Source organism: Pipistrellus hanaki, assembly GCF_964339955.1.
Source record: "Pipistrellus hanaki genome assembly, chromosome: 4".
NCBI classification, from domain to species: Eukaryota; Metazoa; Chordata; class Mammalia; order Chiroptera; family Vespertilionidae; genus Pipistrellus; species Pipistrellus hanaki.
This window is the reverse complement of record NC_140506.1, coordinates 30,009,720-30,021,900: the sequence shown is the minus strand read 5'-3', so window position 1 is coordinate 30,021,900 and position 12,181 is coordinate 30,009,720. Positions and strand designations below refer to the sequence as shown.

General features: G+C 37.0%; 1 protein-coding gene across 5 annotated transcripts in view; it reads left to right on the top strand.

The window, feature by feature from the left end:
- ADAMTS6 (ADAM metallopeptidase with thrombospondin type 1 motif 6) overlaps positions 1-12,181 on the top strand; it is a 186,750-nt gene that overhangs the window by 129,471 nt on the left and 45,098 nt on the right. For 3 of the 5 annotated variants that reach the window (XR_014794870.1, XM_084882164.1, XM_084882165.1), the window contains exons 17-20: positions 1,598-1,724; positions 2,910-2,990; positions 6,815-6,978; positions 7,311-7,449. Coding sequence is in view for 3 of the 5 variants with exons in the window: in XM_084882164.1 (XP_084738290.1) it covers positions 1,598-1,724; positions 2,910-2,990; positions 6,815-6,978; positions 7,311-7,449 (511 nt within the window). In the remaining 2 variants the exon portion in view is untranslated. Of the gene's footprint in view, positions 1-1,597; positions 1,725-2,909; positions 2,991-6,814; positions 6,979-7,310; positions 7,450-8,116; positions 8,206-12,181 lie in introns of all 5 variants that reach the window. The other 2 variants (XR_014794871.1, XM_084882166.1) reach the window with 1 other exon arrangement.

Sequence of the window (12,181 nt, the reverse complement as noted above, 5' to 3'; positions counted from 1 at the left end):
GCTGGCCTGATCGCCCCTAACCGCCTCTGCCTTGCCCCACACCCAGGACCCAGGATTCTCTCCTCCAGACAAGCACCCAGGACCCGGGCTTCCCTCTGGCTCGCTGCAGGCACCCAGGACCTGGGCTGGTTTCACCAGGGCCAGCCACAGCCGCAGGGGACCATGGTCAGGCGGCTTTGCCTGAGCCACAGCTGCAGGCTTGTCCCTATCCTGGGCTACAGGTGCAATCATTTGCACCCCGGATCGTGGGGTGTGTGGCTTGTCTCTCACCCAGGCCACAAGTGCAGCTGCTGGTGCCTGGAACCACAGGGACTATGGGTCATGCAGATTGTCCCTCTCCCAGGCCACAGGTGCAGCCACTGGCACCTGGGACCAGGAGGACCATGGAGCGTGCAGATTGTCCCTCTCCTGAGCCACAGGTGCAGCCACTGGTGCCCGGGACTGTGGGCAGGCGGCTTATCCCTCTCCTGGGCTGCAGCCTCAGCCGCTGGCACTCTGGACCATGGGGCATGCGGCTTATCCTTCTCCCAGACCACAGCCTGGCTGGTCCCCATTCTTCTCTCCCCAGTGTTGAGTGTCTGAACCATGAGGGTGTGATGACCATTTGCATATTAGTGCTTTATTGTATAGTATTTTTTTTTCTTCTTGTTTTTGTTTTACCTTAAAGAGAAGGACAAGGCTAAGCCCCAGAAAGAAAGAAGATACAAAAACATTGTCTATTTTACTTAGTCTCATAATTTCTTGCAAAAGTCTCCTGGCTGCTGGCCTCCAAATGTATCTGATGATAGCCCAGTGTGTGTGTGTGTGTGTGTGTGTGTGTGTGTGTGTGTGTGTGTGTGTGTATATGTTTGTGTGTGTATGTTTACTTGAAGAAAAGGTTATTTCTTTGTCAATATTAAAGTTCTTTTTAGATGATAAAGACCCATGTACAGCTTACTGGTATATTCAGAGATTACATGCCTGGTATCAATGGCTAAATGCCAAATATACAAATTTAAATACCAAAATTTGTACAAAAATATATAAGAATCCACATCTCTATGGTTCAATGAAAGACTGAAAGGTAAAGTTTATGGCAGTTTTATTTAGCTATTGAGTACAGGTATTCATTTTTAAAACTTACCCATCATGAATTTCATAGCTGATCCTTGACTTTAACAATTGGATAATCCAAAAGGGCTGGTGATTGAGAAAGGGCAAACTGTCATGCCCAGTCAGGGCTCTTGCTGTTATAACTTTGTATAGGACTAAAAGCCATTTTTCTTAGTTCTTACATGTATTGATTTGGGGTATAAATAAGAGTCCAATGCCCACACATGATGATATTTTAAGAATTGAAGCATGGTATCTATAAATAAATAAATCTAGGTTAGAAATATAGACATCTATTCCTGGGGAATCAGAATTTTTTTCTTTAAAGTTATGTATTGAGAAATGTTAGCTAGGACTTAGTGGAGATGAAGGTAAAAGTGGAGAGGGGAAAATATTTCTCGTTTTGATTTGCTTTAATGGAAAAACAAGTAAATAAATACTCTACATTTATTTGCTTAGTAGGAATTCTTCTTTTTCACACACTGAATATTCTTCCTGTTTGCAGCATGTAGGTTGTGATAATATTTTGGAATCCAATGTTAAGGAAGATAAATGTCGAGTCTGTGGAGGGGATGGAAGCACCTGCGATGTCGTTGAAGGGTTATTCAATGAGACGTCACCCAGAGGAGGAGGTGAGTGTGTAGAGGGAACTCTTTCTCATGCATCTGTGTACTTGGGATAGGCACCACATTTGATCACCACTACCACCCCTTATTTTAAAATTTCTTTAGGCAGACATTGCTTTCCCCCCAAATTACTTTCAGTCTTTTAAAGTATTAAATATGGCTTCATGTGAGATTTTTATTTTATTTTTTTATTGTCTAAAATTTTACATATGTCTTCTTTGACCTCAATTGACTACCTTCCCCCCGCCCCCGCAACCATTCCCACCCCAAGCATGTCCCCACTGTCCCTGTGTCTGTGTCCATTGGTTATGCTAATATGCATGCATAAAAATCCTTTGGTTGCTCTCTCACCCACTTCACCTCTCCTATCATGTGTCTCTGGATCTATTCTTGTTCAGCAAATTATGTTGATCATTATATCCCACATAAAGTGAGATCATGTGAAATTTATCTTTCTCTGATTGGCTTATTTCACTTAGCAGAATGTTCTCCAGTTCTATCCATGCTGTTGCAAATGGTAGAAGCTCCTTCTTTTTTACAGCGGCATAGTATTCCATTGTGTAGATGTATAATAGTTTTTAATCCACTCCTCTGCTGATGAGCAGTTAGTCTGTTTCCAAATCTTAGCTATTGTAAATTGTGCCACTATTAACATAGGGGTGCATATATCCTTTCTGCTTGGTGTTTCTGGTTTCTTGGGATAAATTCCTAGGAGTGGGATTACTGGGTTAAATGGGAGTTCCATTTTTAACTGTATAGGAAACTCCATACAGTCTTCCACAGTGGCTGAACCAGACTGCATTTTCTCCACCAATGCAGGTGTGTTCTTATGTAAGATATTTTAAGTAAATATTATTTCCTTTCAATTTGACTTCATTTTGCCATGTTTCCTTAAAATATGAATTTCCATAGTAGATGGATGTGTGGGCCATGGTTGAGAAAATAAAATGAACCAATATTGTACATGTTGAGGCTTTAAAAGTATCCTGAGGTATTTTAGAGGAAAAGAAGAATACTCTAGAGGTATTCATTAACCAAAAGGGGAATTTGCCCATATTTCATAATTTGTATAGTGGAAAGTTGACAAAAGCATGGTAGAATAAGGAAACTCGTTACTGAATGGTTATTAAACACTCATTTTCTGACTGAGGCTGCAGAATCTACTTACACTGGCTGTCTTCTGTGGTCCAGGCTACCTGACAGTTGTGCAGATACCAAGAGGTTCTGTTAACATTGAAATCAGAGAAGTTGCCGTGTCACCTACCTATATTGGTGAGTAGCATATTTTGGTAGATTTCAAAAATTAAGAAGGTACAGCACAATATCCTGAAGGAAAAGACATAGTGCTTTGCCAACTAGAGACAGACTCAGAGAGCAGGCAGACAGCTATGGAGTATGGGGTTGGGCTGGGGCGGGGCGGGGGCAGTGTGTAGAGGGATTGAGAAGGAAAAATAGAGAACTCTGGACATGAACAACAGTGTGGTGGTTGAGGGTGGGAATAGTGGGTGAATGGAGGTGGAAGAGGGCATAAAGGGATAAATGGTGATGGAAAAAGAAAAACACATATTGCTTTGAGGTAGAATACTTTTATGCTAAAATGAAATTCCAAGTCTTATAGGACCACATGTAAGAAAACTAAACATAAAAATTAGTAGTTTATAGCTTACTCTTCACTAAGTTGCTTATTTGATTTTAAAAATCAATGTTATTGGGGAATAACATATATAATAAAGTACATCCTATCTAATAAAAGAGTAATATGCAAATTGACCATCACTCCAACATACAAGATGGCCACCCCATGTAATCAAGATGGCCGCCCCTATTTGGACACAAGATAGCCACTAGAAGATGGCTGGCAGTGGAGCATAGTTGTGGGAGATAAGGCCAGCAGGAGAGGGCAGTTAGGGGTGATCAGGCTGACAGGAGAGGGCCGTTAGGGGTGACCTGGCCAGCAGGGGAGCGAAGTTGGTGGGGGACCAGGTCTGTAGGGGAGGGCAGTTGGGGGCGACTAGGCCTCCATGGGAGGATAGTTAGGGGTGACCAGGCTGGCAGGGGAGGGCAGTTAGGGGCAATCCATCCAGCAGAGGAGCAGTTAGGCATCAATCAGGCTGGCAGGGGAGTGGTTAGGGGCAATCAGGCAGGCAGTTAGGCAAGCAGTTGGTAGTCAGCAGTCCTGGATTATGAGAGGAATGTCCAACTGCCCATTTAGGCCAGATCTCAGCCTAAATGGGCAGTTGGACATCCCTTGAGAGGTCCCAGATTGGAGAGAGTGTAGGCTGGGTTGAGGGACACACACACACACACACACACACACACACACACACACTGTGCACAAATTTCATGCACCAACCTCTAGTCCATTAAAAGTATACAGTTCAAAGAGTACTGACAATTATTTGTGTGTATATATAACACAGCCAAAATGTAGATCATTTCTGACTCTAAAACATTCTCTTATTTGCTTTTGCAGTTAAATCCCCCTAGCCTTAGCCTCAAGCAAACATTGATCTTTAATCTGACTTATGTATTTCACTAGTCACCAGTTGCAGGAAGATTCATGCAATAGGGCTTCCTGTGGAGGTTTCCATTGCCCTGCCTGCCACCCTCCCTTCTCCCCCACCCTGCCTGCTTCCCTCCCTTCTCCGCAGCCCTGTCTGCTTCCCTACTGCCCCACTTGCTTGCTTCTCCGCAGCTTTGCTCCCTTCTGCAGTGCTTGGCTTCCTTCTATGCTGTCTTCAGTCTTCACTCTCAGCCTGGATATGCAAATCAACGGCCATCTTGGTTGGGTTAATTTGCATATCCACTCCTGATTGGCTTGTGGGCATAGCGGAAGTATGGTCAATTTGCATGCTTCTCTTTTATTAGATAGAATTATATTTGTCTGGAATTTAACATAATGGGATAATACATTATATACTTATATGGCTTTTTTTTTTTTACTCAGCATAATGTTTTTGAGAGTCATCTATATTGTTGAATGTATTTGAAGTTCACTCTTTTTTATTGCTAAATAATATCCCAATGTATGGATATATCATAACATTTTTATTTACTCACTTGTCATGAATATTTGGGTCATTGTTAGTCTTTGACCATTATGAATCAAGTTTCTTTGAACATTTATAGACAAGCTTTGTGTGGACATATATTTTCATTTCTCGTAAATAAAAGTCTAGGAGTGAAATGATAAGGTTATATAAGTACATGTTTATTTTAACTTTATAAGAAATTACTAAACTGTTTTCTAACATGGTTGTATTATTTATATTCTCACCAATACTTTAGATGAGTTCCAAATACCTACTCCTATCCTTTTCAAAATTGTCAGTCTTCTTAATTTTATCTATATAGATATCATTTTTGTGTTTAAAGTGTCTAAACAAATTATTTTTCCTATTTAAAATTTTTTATTAAGTCATGAGTTCTTTATGTATTCTATACAAGTCTTTGTTAAAATACATGTTTTATGAATACTTTCTCCTAGTTACTGGCTTATCTATTTTCTATCCTTATTGGTATCTTTTAATTTGCATGAACTCTAAGTTATTAAGTTTTTTATTGTTTGGGCTTTCATGTCCTTATAAATTTTGCCTACCTCAAGGTTGCATATATTATCTTCAATATTTCCTTAAAAAATTATAGTTTTAGCTTTTACATTTAGGAATATGGTCTATTTTGAGTTTTTATATAAGGTATAAAGTTAGGGTTGAGGTTAAATTTTTTTCATATGGATATTCAATTACTATCACACTATTTGTTGAAAAGATTATTCTTTCTTAAGTCAAAAGATCAAATTCTCCTTGTTTCCCTTCTTGCACATATCACTGTCCTGCCCTGTCCAGGCCAATGTCTAAGAATAGCTAATTCATGTTTTGTGAGTTTTCTAGTTGTTTACATTGATGGGCAAATCTAGTACCAGTTATTTCAACAGGGAAAGAAGTGGATATTCTATTTAGTTGATGTTTGATCTTTTAAAACAGATTTAGGTTCTCCAAGACCCCTAGTGAGGCCTGGATGAGTTCTTTTGTCCTTTAACATATCATTGCCTTTTCAATAAGTCTTTAAAAAATAAGATGACATTTTGAATACATCTTTGGGTAGAACATCAGTATAATCAGGCTCTTCATTTATTCTAGAAGAGCCCTTTATTTTTTCATCATAATTTTGGAGTCAGCAAGACTCAAAACAAAAATAAGATTTGTAACATTAAATTTTTCCCTTTGATGATTCTCTGTCCATAATGCCACATCCATTGAAATATATATTAATTAGTACTTCTTTTTATGGCTGAATAATATTTCCTTGTATTATAAATACCACAATTTGTTTATTCTTTTATCCATTGGTGGGCAATGAGTTGTTTCTACTTTTGGTTATTGGGAATAGAGCTACTATAAACATGTTTGTACAAATATTTGTTTGAGTACCCATTTTCATTACTTTTGGATATGCACCTAAGAGTGGAATTGTGGTATTTATAACAAACAAAATATAAATTCATCATCATAATGATGAATTTATTATTTGCCAAATGGCTAGTCTTTTGTCTTGGTTTCATATCTTGTTATCTTTTTTAAAAACTAATTTAAGAAGCTTCTTTTGTCATCTATTTTAAGATGCTTCATTTTTTAAAATTATTATTATTGATTGTTATTTCTTAACTATCTGTTTGGTTGTGTTGTTGTCTGTCAGGGTGCCAGTACCATAGTTTCTCCCCAACCCATAAATTCATATAATTACTCTTTAATATTTCAACAGGAAAGTCTGCTTCCTCCATATCTTCCATTTCTAGTTATTTCTGTTGTCATACTTTTCCTTGTTAGTTCCATATGTTTATTTCTCCAGGTAACATTTTATTCCTTTCTATCAATGACATCATAAATACTTAATAGCTTATTGGCATTCACATGGAAAATTGCCATTTTAATTTTTACTTTAGAAAATAGACAAGAATGGCATCTCTAAATGGAAATGAATATTCATTGAATACTTGTTATTTACCAGTGACACTGTGGTAAATGAAGTTTCATGTTTTTAGGTGTACTGTGATTCTTTTTTTTTTTTGTTTTTTGTTTTGTTTTTGTTTTTTTTAGCTTTAAAATCTGAAACAGATGAACACTATCTTAATTGTGGCTGGACTATTGACTGGCCTAAGAAGTTTGATGCTGCTGGGACAACTTTTAACTACAAGAGACCAACCGATGAACCAGAATCCTTGGTAGCTAAAGGTCCCACCTCGACAAATCTCATTGTCATGGTAAATGTGCCTTTGCCTCTTTGTTTTCTCTGCTTTATAGTTTAATTAGGTAAATAAAGGTGAAATGCTTTACCCAAATGTTTAAAATCTTTGTAAAGTTAAAGCCAGAGTGCTCTTCCATATGAATGACCATTTCATTGCTTGGTTGAATAAAATGTTTATAACCAAAGAAGGTAGATGAAAGACATGGCTCTAAATTACCTATGAAAATGGAAGGAGAAAATTCAATATAAGTGCATAAGGCTTACTTTATGGCATTATCTTCTTCAAAAGAAATAATAAGTATCTATCTGAATGAAGGCTCATTGTATATTAATTATCTTCAATGGCAGATTCTGTTTCAAGAAAAGTATGAGGGAATTACATATAAGTTCAATGTTCCTATCCCTCGGACTGGCAGTGGAGACAGTGATATTGGCTTTGCCTGGAATCATCAGCCTTGGTCAGAATGCTCCGCTACTTGTGCTGGAGGTAAGACACCCACTAGGCAGCCCACCCAGAGGGCAGCATGGAAAGCAAAACATGTTGTGAGCTATGCTTTTGTGTTTGCTAAAGAAGCTAATTGGAAACATTTCTTGCAGGTTTGCTTCAAGCTGTAATTTAGCAAAAGAAACTTTGCTTTAATTATATTATATTCCATTTGTTTTTAACCTCATGTAATTTGTACAGATTTGTTGGTAAAATACATCTTGGCACAATGAGTGTCTCTGCTGATGCTTCTCCCAAGACTAACTTGAAGGTGGGCTGTTTGCTTTTCGTGAACACATTCTTGGTAAAGAACATCAAGAGTTTTAAATAAGAAAATGGGCAAGAATCAGGCGGCACAGATACAGCTTCTTGTAATGGGGCATGAGGATGTATGTCCGTGTGCTTGTGTGTTTGTGTGCTTGTGTGTTTCCCATTATTGTACTCAATCTCCCTTCTCCTGCTATCCAAGTTAAGGGGCTCTTTACCAGGATACTACAATCATTACTGGTGTCTAGGTCTCTGGGTTAATGGTGTGTGCCGACCCCCAGCATAGTCCCTCAGAGAGGTAGCTCCTAGGCGGTGGTTGGTGATGTGTTGGTTGTCCCATGTGCTTTTATCATGGGTGCCTTTTCCCCACAATTTACTCTATTCCTAATCCTCCTCCCTCTAGTGGCCACCAATGCAATTCTTTACCTCTGGCTGGGAGAGCAGGACAGTTGGCTTCCTTCAAAGCCAACACCTTTGCTGCTGCATGGACTGGTGAGTAGAAGTGCTGTGCAAGCAGCATCTTCATTCTCTCTGGAGACTAAATGCATCGCCTCCACCGTACACCTTGATTGCAATAGGCAGAGAAACAATCCTATCCTTCAGGCCTATGCTAGAGTAAAGTGCCTCACCATTCTAAAAGCAAAGACTAAATTTTGGTTATATTTAGAATGGGAGAGATTGAAATAAGATGGATGATCCCATTTTACCCCATATTCCAATGTATTACCAATTTTTCCTTTCTTAACTTCTTGGAAACCTATCACTTAACGTGAACTTTGTCCAATCTTGTCCTGCACTCAGTGAATCTCTGATACCTCTGATTTTCAAGGATTGAATCAGAGAAATTATTTTCACAGAAATGATTTTCAAATAATAGATTTAGTATTTCTGGACTCATACAGAAGTAAATCATTAACTACAAACCCAAAATTTAGTAGTAAGCACTGTCTAAAGTAAAAAAAAAAAATGATGTTTCCTTCTGTGTGAAGTATCATGAAACATGGTATGTATAATTTATGGCATATGTTAAAAGATTTCTAATTCCCATCCATTTTGTTGTGAAATGGTTGGTGATTTTTAATGTAAAGATATAAAACGTATAGGACATTACTGTTTCTTTTAATAAAAGAAAGGATATTTAAAATGAATTATTCAAGTGAGTTCCATTGTATTATTTATTCATTAGTGGCATTTATACATATAGATTTCTTCCAATTAAATTACTTTTTTATTCAATCGATACTTTCCCCTTAATAATAAATACATAACTCAGGTCCTAGGTAAGGTGAGATAACTTACTTAAGAATAATTAAAATCATTTAAAGTTTAGGAAATTTAATGAGGAAAGTTTAAGTGTTGAGATAGATTAACTTAGAGAAGAGGAAGCTGAGGGAAAGTGTATCTTCAAGTATGTGACAGAAAGTTGAATGGCAAATTCTTAGTACCTATTCATCTTTGTACTAAAAATTGCTATATTTGGGGATGCTTTAGACATAGTTTTGTCGGAGGCCAAGGGGGGATTAAATGAATTCCCAATGTTCCTTCTGACCCTATGATTCTTTTGTTCAAAAAGGGGATAGTCCAATAACCACAACAACAACAAAAAACAAAAACAAAAAAACAAAAAAAAAAGAGAGAGAGAAAAAAAAAATAAGTCATGAAGAATGAATTTAAAAGAAAAGCCTTGAATTTCTTAAAGAAATATGAAAAATCTAAATGAATGTTATTCTTTCCCATAGCACTTGTATTGAGAAATCATATTAGAAAAGTAACTTCTTGTGATAAGGGATAAATCAAAAGAAAAGGAAGGCGAAAAGTCCCTGGAAAGAGAATTTTCGTTTCTTTATTATTTATACTTCTCTTTTCTCTCTGAAGTTACTAATTGGAGATATTTGAGTTGGTTTTGGCAATTGGAATTTTGCTCAGTTGTAAGTGATGGTGTCAGCATTCATGGGGTCATTGCCTTCTTTGGAAGAGAGATGTACAGTGTTTGAAAGTTGGCAGGCTTAGTGTGAAGAGCTCCCATTTGTCTTGGTAAGTGGATCTCAAAGTGTGGTCCCTAGACCAGCAGCATCAACATCACTCGAGAATTTATTAGAAATGCTAATTTGGGGATCCTATCTCAAACCCACGGAATAGAAACTGTCTGGATGGAGCACAGCAATCTATGTTTCAGCACACCTTCCAGGTGCTTCTGATGCTTGGTCAAGTCTGAGAATCACTGGTCTTGGTTGACAGAGAAATTTAAAACCTAGCGCTCTAGACACATAGAATCCACATGCTCATCACTGAAGTCTGTGCATCTCTCTAGACTCTTTCGCACCTACAACAATGTCTGGCACATATGACTCAATAAGTATTTGTAGATGAGTGAAAGAACGAAAGGAATTATTTTGGCAATTATATATTTGTGTGGAAAACGAGAGCTTAGAATTGCTGTTTTTCTCATGAGGTGAGGCTAAAGGATTGCCACAAAGCAGAATATAATTTTGATTAGCATAGATAAGTAAAACCAAGCTCCTCTCTTTTGTTTTCTTTATTCTGAATAGGTGGGAAATATTTCCTTGGATATAGAATACGGATATCAATTATTGGAGTCATTATCTTTCCACATACCCCCACTTTAAACCCCCAAGTTTCTTAAATACAGGAAGCATATGGTTGAGAAAATCTTTTGAGACTTGGAAATCTTGATCAAAGAGGGAACCAGTTATCTGCTTGGTAGTAGTAAACGGAACTTCATCTATTGTTAAGGAATCTTCCAGGAAAAAGTTAGTTCTACCTAGTCTTTACTAAGTAACTAAAGATGAATACTAAAGTTAGTTCTCAATTGGCATACTTCACTCTAGTCTTTCCAGGGTGGTGTTAGGTATCTTGCTGTCAAATTTTTTTTTAAATGGAAAAAGTGAAAACAAGATCTGAAAGAACTTTCTATTGCAATCTTATAAGACTCCTCAATGTTTTTACCTATTGCTAACCTGCATGTTTTATTAACGGCAAGATCTTTGGACTTTGTGTTTGAGAGCAATATTGATAGTTTTTTCTTGTGAGATCTTTTAAGATAAGAAGTTTTGAGACTGTTTTTCTGTTGCTTAGCAGACCCAATGACAAATCTAATGCTTTAGGAAACATTGCTGGTGACTAAGTTCAAGTAATTGTCTTTTCTCTGAGTCAGTGATGAAACACTTCTTTAGCCTGCATAAAAACATTGACATGACACGGGGTATTGTCTTCAGGATAAATGTGATTTTTAAGATACAGTTATAACTCTTCCTCTGAGTGAAATCCAAGCCCATGAATTATAACTTGGCTATTTTCTGAACCACTGTTACTTCAAATAGAGTTTTTGGTTTTTTATTTCTTATCCAAACTACTGAATGCCCTGTAGTTTATCTGACTCTCAAATTTATATACCTCTATTGTATTCATGATTAATGTGTCAATTGATAAAGGTTAGCTGGACAGTAAGAATTGTATTATTTTAAAATACAAAGATTTAGGAGTGTTTTTTTTTTAATCTATTAGTAATTTATGCGAGTATGCCTTTGCACTCTGACTTCTCAAGGTTCAAATAACAAATACTGTACATTCATCCTTTGATTTTAGTCATACATATTCTACTTTTACTAACATTTGGCTAGATATGGGGTTCTCAGATTTTAGTGTGCATCAATATTACCTAAGGTTTGTTCAAACAAGAGTGTTAGGTTCTGCCTCCAGGTTCTGATTTGGTGGGTCTGGCATAGATTCCAAGAATTTGCATTTCTGACAAGTTTCCAGTGATGCTGCTGCTACTGGTTCAGAAACCAGGCTTTGAGAATTATTGGGTTAGACACATAGGTTTCATAAAGCTAGTGTCTATTAACACAAAGCAATAAATCTTTTAGGTAATTATTCATATTATAGTTGTAATCCACATTACAACTAGTCTTTTTAATGATAAATGGTTCTACAATTGAGCTCTGTAATAATAAATGCAATTTTATAGTTTGAAATACATTTTCTGGTGACCTGTTTCATTTGATCATTCTTGGCAGCACCATGAGGTAGACATTGATATGATTATTTCTATTTTGTAGGTAAAATTCAAATGAAGCAACTTGCTGAAATTAGGACTTAGAACTTGAGTCTTTAGTGATTTTAAAAATGTAACATTTTCTTTCATAATAAAAATGGTCTTTACCTTGAACAGAGCTTTTTCACTAGTTGGCAACCTCAAGAGAGCCACATGATATATCCCCATTTAAAAATAGCTTCTTCACTAAGCTTGAAATTTCATTGCTTCAAATTCTTTTCCCAAAACAATGGATCTCAACTGTGCTGCACATTGGAATTACTGGAGAAGTTTAAACAATTCTGTGTTTGGGCATTGCCCTTAAAGATTTTGATTTAATTCCTTAGGAGTGTGGCATGGGCATCAGATTTTTAAAAGCTCCCTATGTAATCCTAATGCACAGTTAAGATTGAG